Raw genomic sequence first — 21,021 nt, 5'->3', positions numbered from 1 at the left:
CAGAATGTGAGAATGCTCCTGTCATGGAGACGCAGGGGAGGCCCTAATAGTCACTCAATTGCAGGAAGATGATGATGACCATGCACTGCGCACACTCCATAAATCTTCACACAGCCTCTAAGAATGTCTGACTCCTGTCTGGCCGAGGGCAGCTCACTTGTTCTTTGTGATCAGGGTCATATCATAGAGACGCAGCCATAAAACTGTTAAAGTATCTGATCCTTTATCCACCTTCAGCACCTGTTGCTGTTGCTGTCCATCCTGCGGCCAGAGCGGGCGTAGAGGACATCCTGGCAGGTCTCTACGGCATCCAAAAGGTTCTCGAGGAACGTGTGGCTGAAGCTGGGGCTGCAGTCCTCTTTAGTTTCAGGGCCATGTCTTCCATGCAGCAGTGGTGGTCTGGATGAACTGAGATATGTGCTTGTGGCTGGACTTTAAACATGGCGCCTGGCGAGATGCAGCGGCTGGGTGATGGCAGGCGGGTGAATGGGAGCCCGTTCGCCATGGAAACGGCGGGTTTCCCAGGAATGCAGAAATAATGTGCCGGGTTTGGGATGATACAGTGTGAAAACCCGACATCGAGGCCCACGGGTAGAACATCATTTTACCCACCCGCTACTGCACTTAGTGCCAACCTGGGAAAATTCCACCCATGATGTTGATAGAGGGGGGCGGGGGGTGCAGTGATGGTAATGCCATTGAATATCAAGGGGGGATGGTTAGATTCTCTCTTGGTGAAGATGGTGGGCATTTGTGTGGAGTGAATGTTACAAGCTCTCTACTAAGAGGTAGTTGTACATACGAACATACAAGTTAGGAGCAGGAGTAGGCCACTCAGCCCCTCGAGCCTGCTCTACCATTCAATAAGGTCATGACTGATCTGATTGTAACCTCAACCCCACATTCCTTCCTACCCCTGATAACCTTTCACCCCTTGTTAATCAAGAATCCAGCTAGCTCTGCCTTAAAAATATTCAGACTCTTCTTCCACCGCCTTTTGAAGAAGAGCGTTCCAAAGACTCCCTACCCTCTGACAGAAAAACATTCTCCTCATCTCTATCTTAAATGAGCGACCTCTTATTTTCAAACAGTGACTCCTAGTTCTAGATTCTCCCACATGAGGAAACACCATCTCCACATCCACCCTGTCTAGACCCATCAGGGTCTTAAAGGTTTCAAGCAAATCGCCTTTTACTCTTCGAAATTACAACCTTTCCTCATAAGACAACCCACCCATTCCCAGTATTAATCTAGTAAACCTTCTCAGAACTGCTCCTAATGCATTTACATCTTTCTTTGGATAAGGAGACCAGTACTGTACACAATGCTCCAGATGTGGTCCCTCCAATGCCTGTACAACTGAAGCATAACCCCCCTACTTTAGTGATCAATTTCCCTCACAATAAATGATAACATAGTATTAGCTTTCCTAATTACCTGCTGTACCTGCACACTAAGCTTTTGTGATCCATGTGCTAGGATTCCAAGATCCCTCTGAATCTCAGAGCTCTGCAATCTCTCACCATTTAGTTAATAAGCTTCCTTTTTATTCTTCCTGCCAAAATGAACAATTTCACATTTGCTCACATTCTAGCCCATTCGCCAGATCTTTTCCCACCCACATAACCGATCTATGTCACTTTGTAGCCTCATGTCCTCTTCATAATTTACATTCTTACCTATCTTTGTGTCATCAGTAAATTTAGCAACCATTCCTTTGGTCCTTTCATCCAAGCCATTTATATAAATTGTAAAAAGTTGAGGCCCAGCACTGATCCCTGGCACACCACTCGTCATATCCTGCCAACCACAAAAAGACCCATTTATGCCTACTCTCTGCTTCCGGTTAGTCAGCCAATCTTCTATCCATGTCAATATGTTACCCCCTACCCCATGAGCTTTTATTTTCCACAATAACATTTGATGTGGCACTTTATCAAATGCCTTCTGGAAATCTAAGTTAAGTTCATCCACTGGCTACCCTTTATTCACAGCATATGTGACTCCTCCAAAGTGCTCCAATAAATTGGTGAAACATGATTTCCCTTTTACAAAATCATGTTGACTCTGCCTGATTGCCTTGATTTTTTTCTAAGTGCCCTGCTGTAACATCTTTAATAATAGCTTCTAACATTTTCCCTATGACAGATGTTAACTGGCCTGTAGTTTCCTGCCTTCTGTCTCCCTCCCTTTTTGAATAAGATAAATAAATAACCTTTGTTATTTTGCAGTCTAATGGAACCTTCCCCAAATCTTGGGAATTTTGGAAAATTAAAACCAATGTATCAATTATCTCACTAGCCACTTCGTTCAAGACCTTAGGCTGAAGTCCATCTGGACATGTGGATTTGTCATCCTGCATTCCAACAATTTGCTTAATATCACTTCCCTGGTGATTGTAATTTTCCCAAGTTCCTCCCTCCCTTCCATTTCCTGATTCACAGCTATTTCTGGGATGTTACTTGTCTTATCTACAGTGAAGACTGAAGCAAAATGCCTGTTTAATTCATCCATCATCCATTATTTTCCACTAGCAATTCCTCAGACGCACTTTCTATAGGACCAATGCTCACTTTGTTAACTCTTTTCTTATTTAAATACCTATTGAAGCTCTTACTATCTGTCTTTATGTTACTAGCTAGCTTTCTCTCATACTCAAATTTTTCCATCCTTATTAATCTTTTTGCCATTCTTTGCTGTTCTTTATATTCTTTCCAATCTTCAAGCTGCCACCCATCTTTGCGTAATTATATGCTTTTTCTTTAAGTTTGATACTGTCTTTAACTTTATTAATTAACCACGGATGGTGGGCCCTCCCCTTGGAATTTTTCTTTCTCATTGGAATGTATATATTCTGTGTATTCTGAAATATCCCTTTAAATGTCTGCCACTGAACCTCTATTGACCTATCCCTTAACCTCATTTTCCAGTTCATTAACTAGCTCTGCTTTCATGGCCTAATAATTGCCTTTATTTAAGTTTAAAATACTAGTCTTGGACGTAATCATTTGTCCCTCAATATGGATGTAAAATTCAATCATATTATGATCACTGTTACCCAGGGGGTGCCTTCACTAAGAGGTTATCAATTAATCCTATCTCATTGCTCAATACCAGGTCTAGTATAGCCTGTTCTCTGGTTAGCTCCAGAACGTGCTGTTCTAAGAAACTATCCCGAGAACATTCTATGAACTCCTCATCTATGATACCTTTGCCCATTTGACTTTTCCTGTCTATATGTAGATTAAAATCCCCCATGATTATTGCCGTACCTTTCTGACAAGCTCCCATTATCTCTTCCTTTGTACTCTATCCTACTGTGTGGGGGGCCTGCAAACCACTCCCACAAGTAACTTCTCGCGTTTATCATTCCTCTTCTCAATCCAAACTGCATCAACATCCTGGTTTCCTGAATTTAGGTCATCCCTCTCTAATGTGCTAATATCATTTTTAATTAACAGATCCACCCCTCTAGCTTTTCCTAACTTCCTGTCCTTCCTAAATGTCACACACTGTTAAATATTCAGATCCCAATCTTACATCATCCTGTAGCCATGTTTCTGTAATTGCTATCAGATCGTATTTACTTGTTTCTATTTACGCTATCAGTTCATCCGTTTTGTTTTGAATGCTACGTGCATTTAGATACAGAGACTTTAGTTTTGTCCATTTATTATTTTTGTAGTGTATAGCCTTATCTGCTGATTTACTCTGAGTGCACTCTTTGTCCCTTTCTGTCATGGATGGTTTATCATTTCCCACATTAATAGCTTTCCCTCTTGTCTTATCTCTACTCTTTGCTTTACCACATTTTCCCAGATTTGATGCCTTGACCCCACTATTCAGTTTAAAACCATCTCTACTTCCATAGTTATGCAGCTCACGAGGATACCAGCCCCAGCACAGTTCAGTTGTTGACCGTCCCAATGGTACAGATCACACTTTCCCCAATACTGATGCCAGTGCCCCACAAACCGGAACCCACTTCTCACACACCAGTCTTTGTCCCACACATACATTTCTCTCATCTTACTTGTCCTAGGCCAATTTGCATGTGCTCAGGTAATAATCCAGCGTGTAATAGAGTTGATCTTTCAGACAATTTTCTTTGTGGACACAGTTAACTTTATTTATAAGACAGCAGCAACTACTTACAGATGTGTATCAAACTCCATAACTAAAGAGGAACTCTCTACTAGAGGTTCCCCGTGCTGCTCACACATTGGTTTACACAGGTCATGTGATCTTACAAAACAGGATTATTCTTAAAGCTGCAGTCCTATGTTTATCCAAACTATAATTGCTACATTCCTCCCCCTTTAACATTTCTGTACATTTTGCATTTACAAGGATATTTATCTCATGAACTTAGAATACTTGCACAGGTCATGAAATTACAAGTTCAGTCTTTCAGGTGGTTTTCTGATCCATAGCTTCACGACTTCAATTCTTTTGCAGGGAACACATTCTCTGGAACTGCATTAACATCAGATACCTCATTAGGCACATGCAGTTCAGTGTCTTCCACTCTAACAGAGGCATTGGTCATGTCTGTCCTTGGTTGAGCGACTTCAACAGGAACCACTGGTTCAGTAATGGTTACATGTGGAACATTTTTTTTTGGGGTATCTCTCTTTTTCTTAAATGATCCACATGTTCACTGCTGATCCGGCCTTCCACTTCCACATGGTACAATAATGGCTCAGTGACGGAGCTCACTCTACCAGCTATCCACTTCAGTCCTCGACCGAAAGTCCTTACATATACTGCTTCTCCAACAGTAAATTGTAGCTCACGATTATGCAAATCATGAATCTCTTTTTGGATTCCTTGACTTTTCTCCACCCTTCCCTCCAAAATTGGGAAGTATCAGGCTTAATCTTGTTCGAAGACAACGCCTCATCAGTAATTCTCAGGGGTTGCTCCTGTTGTAGTGGTGGGTGGGGGGGGGGTGGGGGGGGGGGGGGGGGGTGGTTGTTCTGTCGTGAAATAGGAAATGAGCAAGTCTAGTTTCCAGTGATTCACTTTAACTTTTTCATTCCCACTTTAAAAGTTTGTACTGCCCTTTCTGCCAGTCCGTTAGATGACGGATGGTCCAGTGCAGTCTTCACGTGGTTGATATCATTGATGTTGATAAATCATTGAAATTCAGCGCTCATAAACGTAGTACCATTATCTCAGACAATTACCTCTGGCAATCCATGGTTGGCGAAGTTCTGGCGTTGGTGATTTTACCTCATAAACCATAGAACCATAGAACACTACAGCACAGAAAACAGGCCATTCGGCCCTTCTAGTTTGTGCCAAAATACTATTCCGCTAGTCCCATTGACCTGCACCTAGTCCATAAACCTCTAGACCTCTCCCATCCATGTATCTATCTAATTTATTCTTAAAACTTAAGAGTGAGCCCGCATTTACCACATCAGATGGTAACTCGTTCCACACTCTCACCACTCTCTGAATGAAGAAGTTCCCCCTAATGTTCCCCCTCAACCTTTCCTCTTTCACCCTAAAGCCATGTCCTCTCGTGTTTATTTCTCCTAATCTAAGTGGCAAGAGCCTACTCGCATTTACTCTGTCTATACCCCTCACAATTTTGTAAACTTCTATCAAATCTCCCCTCATTCTTCTACGCTCCAAGGAATAAAGTCCTAACCTGTTTAATCTCTCCCTGTAACTCAACTCCTTAAGACCCGGCAACATCCTAGTAAATCTTCTCTGCATTCTCTCAATCTTACTGATATCCTTCCTGTAGTTAGGCGACCAGAACTGCACACAATACTCCAAAGTTGGCCTCACTAATGTCTTATACAACCTCACCATCCCAACTCCTATACTCAATACTTTGATTTATGAAGGCCAGTATGCCAAAAGCTTTCTTTACAACCTTGTCTACCTGTGACGCCACTTTCAGGGAATTGTGTATCTGAACTCCCAGATCCCTTTGTTCCTCCGCACTCCTCAGTGCCCTACCATTTACTGTGTATGTCCTACCTTGGTTTGACCTTCCAAAATGTAACACCTCACACTTTTCCACATTAAATTCCATCTGCCATTTTCTGGCCCATTTTTCCAGTTGGTCCAGATCTCTCTGCAAGCTTTGAAAGCCTTCCTCGCTGTCCACAACTACTCCAATCTTAGTGTCATCAGCAAATTTGCTGGTCCAATTCACCACATTATCATCCAGATCATTGATATAGACAACAAACAACAATGGTCCCAGTACAGATCCCTGAGGCACACCACTAGTCACAGACCTCCAGTCTGAGAAGCAATCATCCACTACCACTCTCTGTCTTCTCCCACACAGCCAATTTCAAATCCAGTTTACAACCTCTCCATGGATACCAAGTGTCTGAACCTTCTGAACTAACCTCCCATGTGGGACCTTGTCAAAGGACTTACTAAAGTCCATGTAGACAACATCCACAGCCTCTCCTTCATCTACTTTCTTTGTCACCTCCTCGAAAAACTCTACAAGGTTCGTTAAACATGACCTACCACGCACAAAGCCATGCTGACTATTCTTAATCAGCCCTTGGCTGTCCAAATAATTATATATCCGATCTCTCAGAACACCTTCCAATAATTTACCTACTACTGACGTCAGGCTCACTGGCCTGTAATTACCTGGTTGACTTTTGGAGCCTTTTTTAAACAACGGAATAAGATGAGCTTCCCTCCAATCCTCCGGCACCTCACCCGTGGCTAAGGACATTTTAAATATTTCTGCCAGGGCCCCTGCAATTTCTACACTAGTCTCCCTCAAGGTCCGAGGGAATATCATGACAGGCCCGGGGGATTTATCTACCTTTATTCGCTGCAAAGCAGCAAGCACCTCCTCCTCTTTAATCTCTATATGTTCCATGAAACTACTGCTTGTTTCCCTTCCTTCCTTATACACTATGCCAGTTTCCTGAGTAAAGACTGATGCAAAAAAACTGTTTAAGATCTCCCCCATCTCGTGAGGCTCCACACATAGACGACCACTCTGATCTTCAAGGGGACCAATTGTGTCCCTTACTATCCTTTTACTCTTAATATACTTGTAGAAACCCTTAGGGTTTACCTTCATATTATCTGCCAAAGCAACCTTATGTCTTCTTTTTGCCTTCCTGATTTTCTTTTTTAGTATTTTCTAACATTTTCTATACTCTACAAGTACTCATTTGCTTCTTGTTGCCTATACCTGCTATACACCTCTCTCTTCTTCTTAACCAGATCGCCAATATACCTTGAAAACCAAGGTTCCCTATGCCTGTTAACTTTGCCTTTAATCCTGACAGGAACATGCAAACTCTGCACTCTCAAAATTTTGCCTTTGAATGCCTTCCACTTACTGAACACATCCTTGCCAGAAAACAACTTATGCCAAGCCACTCTTCCTAGACCCTTTCTCATTTACACAAAATTGGCCTTTCTTCAATTTAGAATCTCAACTCGAGGACCAGACCTATCCTTATCCATAATTAGCTTAAAACTAATGACATTGTGGTCACTGGACCCAAAATGTTCGCCTACACATACTTCTGTCACCTGACCTGTCTAGTTCCCTAATAGGAGATCAAGTATTGCATTCTCTCTCGTTGGTACCTCTACATATTGATTTAGAAAACTGTCCTGAACACATTTGACAAACTCCAAGCCATCCAGCCCTTTTACAGTATGGGAGTCCCAGTCAATATGTGGAAAGTTAAAATCTCCTACTATCACAACTTTCTGTTTCTTACATCGGTCTGCTATCTCTCTACAGATTTGCTCCTCTAATTCTCTCTGACTATTGGGTGGTCTATAATACAACCCTATTAGTGTGGTCACACCTTTCCCATTCCTCAGCTCCACCCATATGGCCTCTGTAGACGAGCCCTCCGGGCTGTCCTGCTTATGCACAGCTGTGATATTTTCCCTGACTAGTAATGCCACTCCTCCCCCTTTCATCCCTCCCCCTCTATCACGTCTGAAACAACGGAACCCCGGAACATTGAGCTGCCAGTCCTGCCCCACCTGCAACCAAGTCTCACTAATAGCAATAATGTTGTAATCCCATGTGCCAATCCACGCCCTAAGCTCATCTGCCTTTCCGACAATACGCCTAAGTGCTTGGAATGAAAGATGATTCCGAGGCAAGGACCAACGTAATCTCTGTGCAATTGCACCCAAGGTCTACCAGGACACTCCCATGGGTGTAACGGGACTGCCACTGGTAACTCTTGCAGCTGTTGACATTGCACACAGTGCTTTACCCCCCGTCCAATATCACCGTCCATCCCCGGCCACCAAAGATAACTTTGCGCTATCGTCTTCATGCGTGAGATTCCTGGATGGGCATGTGTAGCTCTACTAAGAGTGGTTCCCTTCCTTGTGAAGGAACTACCACTCGTACACCCCATAATAGAATACCATCTTGACTGCTCATCTCGTATCTTCGGTTGCAAAATGGCTTCAATTCATCAGAGACTGATTTCTGGGACCAGCCATGTAACACTTAGTCTCTCACTCGAGACAGGACTGGATCACAATTCGTCCAGTTTCTTATCTGCCTGGCACAGACTGGCGAGGAATCTCGGAAATTCATCACTAATATGAGTGCTTGAGGAATTGGGATGTGGTCATTGTTCTCTTGTAAAGGAAGGCGACTTAGGGCATCGGCATTTGCTATATGAATCCCTGGTCTATGTACAAATGTTATTCATATGCTGCCAAAATTAGGGCCCATCATTGTATATTCGTGCTGACGCTATGAGTGGTATAGCCTTTTCCTCACTAAAGACCCAAAAGTGGTTTGTGGTCTAATACGATCGTGAAATGTCGCCTGTGCACGTATTGGTGGAATTTTTTACGCCAAAAATAATGAACACACTTTCCTCTTGGAGCTGAGAATATCCTTTTTCAGCTGTGATAAGTGTCCTGGATACATAGCCTAATGGCCTCTCGGTGCTGTCATCCATTTTGTGAGATAGGACCGCTCCCAATCCATAGGGGGACCCGTCACAGGTTAGCACCAATTCCTTTGTCTGGTCATAATGCACTAACAAATTTGAAGAGTATAAGAGCTGTTTTACTTTCACAAAGGCTTCTTCTTGGGGTGACTCCCAAAACCAACCCTGTTTTTTTCCTAGCAGAGAATGTAGAGGGGCTAGAACTGTGGAATAATTTGGTAGAAATCGCCCATAATAATTTACCATCCCTGAAAATGATTTAAGTTCAGAGATGTTCTTAGGTGCAGGTGCCTCTCTTATTGCTTTACCTTTCTCCACAACAGGGTGTAACCCTTGGGCATCTACCCAAAGGCTCAAATAAATGACTTTGTTTGCCTGAAAAGTGCATTTTTCCTTCTTCAGGAACACTCCTGCTTCCATAAATCGTTCCCAAACTTCCTCCAGGTTCGCCAAGTGTTCCTTTTCTGTGAACCCAGTTATCAGTACATTGTCCAGGTAGACCATTACTTGAGGTAGGCCCTGTAGTAAGCTCTCAATTGTCCTTTGGAAAATGGCACAGGCCGAGGAGACACCGAAGGGCAGGCATGTATGTTGATACCCTTTGTGGGTATTTATGGTCACAAATTCCCGGGAGGCATCTTCCAACTCCAGTTGCTGATATGCATGACTCATGTCAAGCTTTATATACGTTGTACTTCCTACTATAGGTCTTCAATCTTGGGAATGGGGTACCTGTCCAGTTTGGCTGCTCCGTTGATTGTTAGTTTATAGTCCCCGCAGATCCGGATGGTCTGGTTTGGTTTAAGGACAGGGACCTTGGGTGCTGCCCACTCTGAGAACTGGACCAATCTTATGATACCCAGCCACTCTAGCCGGTTGAACACAGCATCAAACTTCTCTCTCAGGGTGTATGGCACCGGTCTTGCTTTCAAGAAGCGAGGGGTTGCTTCTGGGCCCACATAAATCCTGGCCTGTAGGCCTTGGATTTTTCCCAGTTCATCCTTGAAGACAGTGTCATATTCTATTAGCAGCTCGAGTGGTCTCCCTGCTCGTAACTGGAAGATTTCGGACCAGTTTAATTTAATCTCTTTCAACCAATCACACCCTAGAAGGCTTGGTTCTTCACCTCCTACCACCATCACTGGTAGCTGTGCCAATTGGTGTCTAGAATGAACAGTTGCTCTAGTGATACCTATTACCTGGATTTCTTCATCTGCATATGTTTTCAACTTGGCAGATGTCTGTTCCAAATTTAATTGTTGATCACCTTTATTTAAATATCTGAAAGTGTGTTCTCCTATTACAGTGGGAGAAATACCTGTGTCTCCTTCCATTTTTAATTGTTTACCATTCATTTGCACTGTGACAATAATTGGCTCTGTCTTTCCAACTTTCATGTTGAATAATGAATAAATGTCAGAATTGGTTCTTTCCGGCTCTTCTACACTACAGACTTCATTGAACTTCGATTGTTGTTTGGAGGCCTGTTTAAATCTCACTTTGCAATGTTTCAATATGTGTCCACTCCTGTGACAAAAATAACACTCTACTTTTAAATTGCCAATCGCTAGAAGAATGATTGTTTCCATGTCGAGACAAATTCGTTTTTGATTTCGTTGCTGAGCGATTTCCTCGCATTTTTTGGTTTGCAGGGTCTGTTTCCCACTTCATAGCAGAGTTCTGGCTTTTCACGCCACTTTCTGCTGACTGTTCCCGCCCAACTAGGAGGACAGCGCTATTTTGTGCCCCTTGAATTGCTTGTGAATCCCTTCCGGAGCTTTCCATCACCAGCGCTATTTCTAACGCTTTCCTAAAATCAAGATCCACTTCAGCCAGCAATCTTCGCTGAATAGCATCCTCCTGCACGCCACATACCAAACGATCTCTGAGCGTGTCATTCAGGGTTTCACCCAATTCACAATCTTCCGTTAGTTGTTTTAATTTCACCATGTAGATAGCAATGGACTCTCCTGGGACTCCATTCCATCAATTAAACCGGAATCTCTGCATTGTGACTGAGGGCTTGGGTTGAAAATGTCCCTGAATGAGGTCTATTAATTGAATGAAAGTCTATGAATCCAGGGCACTGGGGGCCTTCATGCTTCAAATTAAACTGTAGGTCTTGCCTCCACAAATACTCAAGAGAATCGCTCTCCTCCTTCCCACCTCTGTGATTTTGTTGGCTTGAAAGTAGAACGCAAGTTGATCTATATATTGAGAATAATCGTTTGTGATTGGTTCAAAGGGTTTGGTTCTGCCAAACTGTGGCATTTCTGATCAGAATATCTTCTTTTCTTTTTAATGAACTTAGATACCGACAATCTCTGGGCAAGTTACAGCAGCGCATCTGATGTTTCCTCATCGCCAGTTTGTTAGAGTTGATCTTCCAGACAACTTTTCTGAGTGGACACAGTGAACTTTATTTACAAGACAGCAGCAGCAACTTACATATGTGCATCATACTCCATAACTAAAGATGAACTCTCCCCTAGAGGTTCCCTGCGCTGCTGAGATGTTGATTTACACAAATCATGTGATCTTACAACACAGGATCATTCTTAAAGCTACAGTCCTAAGTTTATCTAAACTATAATTACGACAGGGAGATTATTACCTTTAAGGTTCTGCTTCTTAGTCTGGTGACTAGTTACTCATACTGACTATGCAGAGCCTCCCTCCTCATCCTGCCTTTTTCTTGGTACCCACATGGACCACGACCACTGGAACCACCACACCCACTGCAAGTCCCTCTCCAACCCTGAGCAGATGCCAGAACCCTGGCACCGGGCAGGCAACACAACCATCTGCACTCTCGCTCTTTGCTACAGAGAACAGTGTCAATCCCCCTCACTAATCTGTCCCCTACTACCACTATGTTCACTTTTGCTCCCCCAATTTGAATGGCTTCCTGTACTACGGTGCCGTGGTCTGTTTGCTCATCCACACTGCTGTCTCTGCTCTCATCCAAACAAGCTGAGTGAACCTCAAACCTGTTGAATAATTGCTGAGGCTCACACTCCTGCACTCCTGCCCTCTGGGTCCCCTTATCTTCTTCACTCACAGTCATACCCTCCTGTCCCTGGCCACTGACCAAATTAGAAGACCCTGTCTTAAGAGGTGTGATTGCCTCCTGGTATAAAGCATCCAGGTAACTTTCCCCCTCCCTGATGTGCCGCAGTGTCTGCAGCTCAGCCTCCAGCTCAATGACTCTGAGCCAAAGCTCCTCAAGCTACAAACACTTACTGCAGACGTGTTTGACCTGGATCACAATGTTATCCAGGAGCTCCCACATGCTGCAGCCTCGACACATCACCTGCCCTGCCATCCTTAACGTGTTTTAAATAATTACTCAATTATAATAATCATTTACCTATGTCGTTTCCTTGTATATTTTATTAACTTTACCACAAATTTGTGTACCTTTTAAAGCCTTAGGGATAGAATGGAGCTTATTCACTAGGCGGATACTCACCAAATTGCTCACTCCTTTCCCTGGACTGGAGCAAGAACCAATTCCTATGGGGTGAGAAAGATAGAAAGAGGAAATAAACACCTCCTTCCCTGCTTCACTGAACTTCCCCTCTCACCAATCTCCAAGTCTCCACTCAGTTAGCTCAGCTGAACTCCGTTTGCCTTGGCTGCACTAAAGAATCCTGAATCCATTGTAGACTGAACTGCGGCTTCAGTAACCAGGTTCAGGCAGTTAGCTAGTTAACTACTCAGCTCCTACAGCTGAGAGTGAGTTTACCTTGTCTAAATTGCCAGAATGAAAGAACTTAGCCTGCCTGCACAGTACTTTCCAGTTACTGCTAATTACAGACTAGATTAGCTTTTAAGAACAAAATTTAAGAGTAAAAATTAACACTTTAACACCCCCGCACGCCCAACCACCAAATTCCAAGTCTTCACTCAGTTATCTCAGCTGCACTCCACTTGCCTTTGTTTGTAATTTGTTAATTAGATAGTTAGTCAGAACTAGTTTCCTAGCCATAAGTGGCTGAATCAGCTGACTAGGATTTCAGCTGGTATAAATACAGGAGGTTTCACAGGCCAATGAAGTAAGTAGTAGAAAGGTGAAACTTTGTCTGAATGGAGTGAGGCTGAGAGCTGAACTCTGGGAAGTGAGGGAGGAGGTGCTTTCTGGTCTTGTACAAGAATTGAGTGGTCCAAGAGAAGGAGCTGGAGACAGTGAAATCATGTCAATGTATTTGCCCACTCACTCAAGCTGTCTAAGTCCACATCCTGGGAGTGGCTGGCTGTGCAGTTTACAATATTCTAAGAATCAAGGCTTCTGGAACACTGTTGATGCTGGAGAGACAAAATTCACGACCAAGAAAGAGAAGGAAAGAAACTGATTTTATAAAGAGGTTTGGATAAACACTTGAAGGGAAAGATATGCAGGAACATGGGAAATTAACAGGGGAATGAAACTTAATGGAGGGGAAAAGGCATGGGGAGGTTTGAACACAGGAATGGGAATATTAAAATTGAGGAGCTGCAAGACCAGGAGTCGGTGGAGGTCAGTGAGCACAGGGATGATGAGTGAATGCGATTCGGTATGAGGAAGGACATGGAAAGCAGAGTTTGGGATGAGCAGTAGTTTATATGGGGTCAGAAATCAGCTCAGGGTCGAATAGAAATCAAAGGTTGCATCAGCCTGGTTCAGCCTCAGACATTGGCCAGGGAAGTGGATACACTTCATGGGTATGGAATGGAGTTTATAGTGGGGACCGATGACACTGACTTCAGTCTTCCCAAGAGTTTAATGAGAAAGAATAAGAGAATGAATCATGGTTTACATAATTATCAGGGACACCAACTGCAACACAAGTGAAAGAAAATTACAAAACCAGGAATGCAGTTAGCAATGGGGTATAGAGTTAATAACTGATTATAGAGAGTCACCAGCAGCAACAGCAGCAAAGAGGGCAGAGTAAATGATGGGAACAGTAATACAGTTAAACATGGTGGACAGAGTTAATAGAGAGACTTACCAGAGACACCAACAATAGCCAGGATGGGATAGTAAAAGTACTGAACGATGTAAAGTGAATATTTGATCTGAATTTTTAACGATAGACGATCATAATATGTGGAAAGAAAGTAAAAATCCCAGGAGAAACTCCTGTCCATTGTTGTAACATTCCAGTCGATTGTTCTCAGATTCCAATCCATTGTTGTAACATTCCAATCCATTGTTCTCAGATTCTGATCCATCCTCTCCTCCTCTCTGGGGCCGCTGATCCCTGTCAGTGTTGGTGGTGATGTTCCCGCTGACATTATGGGATAATACATTGAAAGGATTCCCTTTTAACAGAAGAGGGAAACCCTCCAGTGACACAATTAGGATCCATGGAGAGTGACATTAATTACAGTCACTGAACAAACAAGTTCAGTTAGTCCCTTCCAATCCAACACTTTTTATACAACAATAAAGTAGAACATTTACCTGGTCTGGATGGGATGTGTGAGGGTAACTGAGGGAAGGAATGGTGGAAATAGTGGACACACTGACCCTAACCTTCCAATCCTCCTTGGATATGGCGGTGGTGCCAGAGAACTGGAGGGTTGTAAATGTTCCATCCGGTTTAAAAAAGGAGGGGGGGATAAACCCTGTAACTACAAACCAGCCAGTCTCACATCAGTGAAACATTGGGGGAAACTTCTAACTTCTAAAATCTGTAACAACTTAAAATGTGGTTTGGAAAACATGAGTTAATAAATGAGCAGCAGCAAAGGTATGTTCATGGGAAATCGTGTCTGACCAACTTGGAGTTCTTTGATGAAGTAATGGAGAGGGTTGATGAGCTCAGCATGGTTCATGTTATGTATTTGGACTTTCAATTGTCACATGTTAGGAAAGTGAAACCCATAGATTAAAGGGGCAGTGACATTGTGGATATGACACTGGCTATGGGACAGAAAGCAGACAGAAGTGGTCAACGGTGAAATTCAGGATGGAGGGGAGTACACAGTGATGTTCCCCACGAGTCAGTATTAGGACCACTGCTCCTTCTGATACAGTTAAATGACCTGGACATATATAAAGGATAGAATTTTGTTGTTTATAGATAACAGGAATACAGAATGTAAACAGTGAGGAGAATAGGAATAGGCTTTAGGAGGACATAGATTGGTGAAATGGAGAGAGAATATGTGGTGTCCAATGATTCAATTGTTCTGCGTTTGATTATGTCTGTCTGTTGACTGATCAATGCTCATGGTGCTTGATTAATTAAGCCTGAGTGTGGACTCAGAGAAAAGTAAATAAAGCTGGAGAAAGTGCTGGAAGCTGGAGCAGACATTTAAAACACCGCGAGTAAAATCTGTTAGACACGTAGAAAATCAACATCAATGTGAGATATAAAATATAAAACATACCTGAGAAATGAAATTTAATGCAGAGCAATGTGAATGATTCATGTGGGAGGAAGAATGAGGACAGATGATATAAATAATATCAGGTGATTTTAAGTGAGGTGCAGGGACAGTGGAGAACATGTACACAAATCCTCGAAGGCTTTTACACTCGATGGGTGTGAATTTCCAGCCCCATCCACCACCGGGATCGTCTGCTCCCATCGAAAGTCAATGGGCTTTTGGCTGGGCCACCAAATCTCCCGCAGCAGGTCCCACCATGGCGTGGCTGGAAAATCCTGGCCTCTGTCTCTGTCTAAACCAAATATCCTGCAGGGATTTTTAACAATTTAATCAACCTCTCCTGCCACCTTCAAAGATTTGTGCATTCCAGATTGGAACAACTCACTGGATAAAAATGTTCTCTTTCTCTCCCCTCTGGTTCTTTTGACAATTATTTGAAATCTTGTAACTGAGTGTTATTCCAGTGGAAACAGTTTCTCCTCACTCTGTCAATACTCCACATTAATTTGAACACCTCCATTCAATCTCCCCTTGACTTTATCTGCTCTAAGGAGAACAATCCCAGGTTCTCTGATCTCTCCATACAACTGAAATCCTCATCCCTGGTACCATTCCAGTAAATCTCTGCTGCACTCCCTCCAAGACCCTCACATTTTTTCTCATATGAAACACCCAGAATTCGACACAATTCCTTTTATCCAGTGAGTTGTTCCAATCTAGAATGCAATGCCTGAAGACATGCTGGAAGTAGATTCAATAGTAAGTTTCAAAAGGGAACAGGATAAATACCGATAGGGGGGATTTGCAGGGTTATAGGGAAAGAGCAGGCAGGAGAAACAAAGCAAAATCGCTCTTTCAAAGATGGTACAGACACAATGGAGCAAATGAATTCCATCCAGGCTGTATGATTATCCGAACCTGTGATTACAGAATCCAGTGAATCCACACCTCATGTGTACAACTGACATTCAGCTGTTAACTAGTGCACCATCCAGATTCCATCACTTACTCATCAAAATACAAGGCTACGACTGTGACATACGCTACAAACTGGCTTGTTCCATGCTCACATCTGATCCAAAACTGCAGATATTTCCTTAGATCTGCAAGTGGATTTCATCGAAATGGAAATTGAAGACATCTTTCATACCGACCGGCTGAATTTCGGGAAGAATAGATGCCAGCAACTGCAACAAGAGATGTCCAATGTTCCTGTATTGCAACAGTTATGGAAGACCATGATTGGAGGGTGGCCAGAGTCCTTCCAGGATGTTTCAGAGGCTCTAAGACTATTTTGGCCTCACAGAGATGAGCTTGGGATTCCCCATAGGCCAGCAAGTCCTTGTTCTCTTAGACCTGACATCCTCCAGCAATTACACCAAGTGTATATGTGGATAGATCGAACCAGGAAACAGGCTGGAGAAACAGTTTAGTGATCAGGGATGAATCTAGACATCGAATGATAAGAACGTAAGAAACAGGAACAGGAGTAGGCCATTCGGCCCCTCGAGCCTGCTCCACCGTTCAATAAGATCATGGCTGATCTTCTTGTGTTTCGATTTCCACATTCTCATCTACTCCCGATAACCTTTGATTCCCTAGCCTAACAAGAATCTATCTACCCCTGCCTTAAAAATATTCAATGACCCCAACTCCACCACCTTCTGAGGCAGAGTCCCAAAGTCGCACAACCCTCTGAGAGAAAAAAGTTCTCCTCATCTCCATCCTAAAAAGGTGACCCCTAAATTTAAAACAGTGCCCCCTAGTTCTGGACTCTCCCTCAAGAGGAAACATCCTTTCCACGTCCACCTTGTCAAGGCTGTTCAGGATCTTGTATAATTCAATCAAATCACTCCCCTCACTCTTCTAAACTCCAGTGGAAACAAGCCCAGCCTGTCCAACCTTTCCTCAAAAGACAACCCACTCATTCCAGGTATCAACCTAGTAAACCTCCTGTCAACTGCCTACAATGCATTTACATCCTTCCTTAAATCAGGAGACCAAAACTGCGCAGAGCATTCGAGGTGCAGTCTCACCAATGCCCTATATAACTGAAGCAAAACATTCTTACTTTTATGTTCAGTTCACCCCGTAATAATGGATAGCATTCCATCAGCCTTCTTAATTACTTGCAGTACCTGTACACTAAGTTTTTGTGGCTCATGTACAAGAACATCTAGATCCCTCTGCACCTCAGAATTATGCAGCCATTTTCCATTTAAGTCATACTCTGCTTTTTTGTTCTTCCTGTCAGAGTGAACAACTTCACACATCCCACATTAAATTCCATTTGCCAGATCTTTGCCCACTCACTCAACCTTTCTATATCCATCAAGAACCTCCTATGTCTTCTTCACAAAATACTTTCCTACCTATCTTTGTGTCATCTGCAAATTGAGCTACCAGCCTTCACTCCCCTCATCAAAGTCATTGATGTAAATTGTAAAAAGTTGAGGCCTCAGCACAGACCCCTGTGGGTCTCCACTTGTTCACATCCTGCCAGAGGGAATGTGAGGCGTGCCAAGTCAACATGGCCTGACATCAGAAGAATCATTATTACCTCACAAGGTACCCACATATGCAATAAACATTTGATGGTCTAGAACTTGAGTATTGCTGAAAAAAAGAGACATTTTTTGTCAAAGCTTTTCATCTTGCATTCATCAGGACAATTTGCAAGAATGGCAATATAAGGGAAACAAAAAAATTATACTGTGTGAGCAGAGAGTGCTGATTGGTTAGCAAGTAGACTCTGATGGTAGAGATGCTGCCATGGAGAATGCACCAGGTGATGGTGACTTACAGTTAACTGCTAAGAATTGTTTGAAATGTAAACCAGGCAGCTTGACTCTGATTGATCAAGAAGTGGTTTCGGACAACGGAGCCCAATATTCTGGAAAACCATTCAAGGTGATGTGCGAAAAAGTGGGGAATTGACATATTACCTCATCCCCACACTACCCCAGGCACAATAACTTGGCTGAATGGATGGTATGCAATGTAAAATCTTTAATTATAAAGTGCCTATTTATTTGGACCAATAGGAGTCACTCTGAGTTGCTCTGGTGTCACCTGACTGAATTCAGCTCCACAAGTTCTCATGTTGAAGGCACCATTAATCCAATCATCTCATGTGGTTTTGTTCATTGATCCATGAGGATGACTGGTGGGCACTGCCCACACTGACCCAGGGAGCCTGGCGTGCAGACTGATAAATGGTGCGATGGGAAATGGAGACTCTCACACTGCTACAACAACAACAACAACTTGTAATAAATCCCAGGAAGTTTCGAAATGTAATAGGTTTTGAGCAAGTGGTCAGGGAGAGGTTTGGAAGAACAGGAGGGAAGGTGTGTGATAGGGAGGAGGGCAGGAGAGATTAAAGGATAAAAGGTTTCATGGTACAAAAGCCAAAGGCATTGGTAATGGGGAAAGGAAAGAAACAGAAGATGTGTCCAGATGTGGTGTGAATGGCTGCATAGCAACCGTCTGAATGTAACATGAAGAAATAAAGAAAGAAACGAGACCCAAACAAACCAGCAAAAAAACCAAAATGAAGACAGAGGGTCTGATCTAAAAGTGTTGGCCTCAGTGCTGAGTCCAGAAGGCTGTCGAGTGTCCAGTCGAAAGATGACGTGCTGTTCCTCGAGCTTGTGTTGAGCTTCATTGGAAAACTGTAGCAGGTCAAGGACAGAAAGGTCAGAGTGGGATCAAGGTGGAGAATTGAAATGACCAGCAACAGGAAGCTCAGGGTGATACTTGTGGACTGAACGGAGGTGTCCGCAAAGCGGTCACCCAGTCTGCACTTGAACTCCGCAATGTAGAGGAGACCACATCGGGAGCAGTGAATACCGTATACTAAATTGAAAGTAAAGGAAATCGGTGTCCGAAGCCTTTTCCACTTGAAGTTCTGAACTTTTTCCTCATTTTGTTTTTAATGTCTGTGCTTATCCACAAAACCTCAGGAGATGAAGGTGATCGAGAAACATTTCATGTCAATTGATGAGTCCTGACTAATAGAAAAACAAAGTTTAACCATCGTTCTGCTGCAATGCTTCCCCTGTCTGAGGAGAGACTGATAAAGATTAGGAACATTGGAACAAGAGGAGGTGGTTTTCCCTCCCACCATTCAGTTAGATCACAGCTGATTGGTCCCTCACCACCATTTACCCACCATAGCTCCAGATCCCTTGAAATCATTCCTCACCAAAAATCTCTTAAGCTCAGTCTTGTTATCTGCAGTTGTCCCAACATCCACAGCCTTTTGGGGGTAAATTCCAGGTTTCTTTGTGTGAAAAGTTATTTCTTGAATTCCCTCCTAAATGACTGAGCTCAATATGTTCCCTCATTCTTCATTCCCCCAACAGAGGAAATAGTTTCTCCGTATCAACCTCTTCAATCCTTTTAACATTCTAAACACCTCAATCTGATCATTGCTCAATCTTCTAAACTCAATGGAATACAAGCCAGGCTTATACAAGCTCTCCTCATAATTTAACCCTTGAAGCACCGTTTTCATTCTGGTGAATCTACCCGGCACTTCCTGAGCTGGGTGCCCAGAACTGAATATAATATCCAGATGGGGTTTGACCAAGGTTCAATACAACTGAAGCAGAAATTCATTCCTTTTACAATCCAGCTTCCTTGAGGTAAGGGTCAACATTCCACTCATCGTTTTTTTATTGCTACCTTTACCTGACCACCAGCTTTTAATGATTTGTGTCCTTGGAATCTCAAACCACTTTGTTCCTCTCCAGTTCCTGGTTTCTAACCATTTAGAACATTTTGGAATTTATTTTTTCAATTCCAAAATGGATGACCTCACTCTCACCCACATCAAACTCCATCTGCCAAGGTTTTGCTCTCTTACTTCATCTTTCAATGTCTCTTTACCACTCCCCGCTTCCATCTGCTCTAATTCCTATCCTCCCAATTCAGTGTCATGTACAAGCTGAACACACAACTCTATCCTGATCCAACTCACTATAAAAATGGTGAATGTTGAGCCACAGTGCAGATTCCTGTGAAACACCCCTTGTCACATCCCATCAATGTGAGGCCAGACAGTGTATCCCCACTCTCTGTTTCCTACCTCACAACCAATTTCCAACCCACATCTAAAGCTTCCCTCCAATTCCATCTGCTCTTATTATTGCCAATAATCTTTCATTTGGCACCTTAATGTGTTTGCTCTGGAATTCCATATCTCTAACACCCATATACACCAGCACTTTTCCAGCACTTTCTGTTTTTATTTCAGATTTCCAGCCTCAGCTGTATTTTTGCTTTTCTCCATCTAAACCCCTCTGTCTACCTTATTACAGACCTCCTCAGGATGTTCACACTGGTGGCACAATGGTTGCTGGAATGAGCGACTGCTGCGCCCCAGCAGCCAGCTCCTCCTAACCCACCTGAAGGACAACCTAGGGCTGTGGAGGTTCGTGAGGAAGGGGAAGGTTCGGAGAGCACCTCAGACCCTCATCTTCTCCTAACTCCCACCCCTCCACCAGAGCACTCATGTGCGGTACTTGTCCCAGTGACAATGGCTGCCCCTGCGGAAATGCAGAGGCCGCAGTCTGATTGGGTCCCCAATGGGTCACGGGTCCGTGCTCGATGTAACAGGCCACCACGCTCCTCGATGCTGTACAGCACGAGAGGTGAGCAGCCTCCTCCACCTCCTCTGAGGCAACTTGTCCTC

The 21,021-nt window shown here is 43.3% G+C and overlaps 1 protein-coding gene across 1 annotated transcript in view; it reads right to left on the bottom strand.

Moving 5' to 3' along the window:
* Positions 1 to 16,420: 16,420 nt before the first annotated feature.
* The window catches only part of LOC144668735 (zona pellucida sperm-binding protein 3-like), a 170,153-nt gene continuing 165,552 nt past the window's right edge, over positions 16,421 to 21,021 (bottom strand). Inside the window, exon 6 of the mRNA XM_078531065.1 lies at positions 16,421 to 16,510. Coding sequence (XP_078387191.1) covers positions 16,421 to 16,510 — 90 coding nt within the window. The remainder of the gene's footprint in view (positions 16,511 to 21,021) is intronic.

Source organism: Cetorhinus maximus, chromosome 28 (assembly GCF_964194155.1).
Source record: "Cetorhinus maximus chromosome 28, sCetMax3.hap1.1, whole genome shotgun sequence".
Lineage (NCBI taxonomy): Eukaryota > Metazoa > Chordata > Chondrichthyes > Lamniformes > Cetorhinidae > Cetorhinus > Cetorhinus maximus.
Note: the sequence above shows the minus strand (reverse complement) of the source record. Positions and strands in the feature narration are given on the sequence as shown.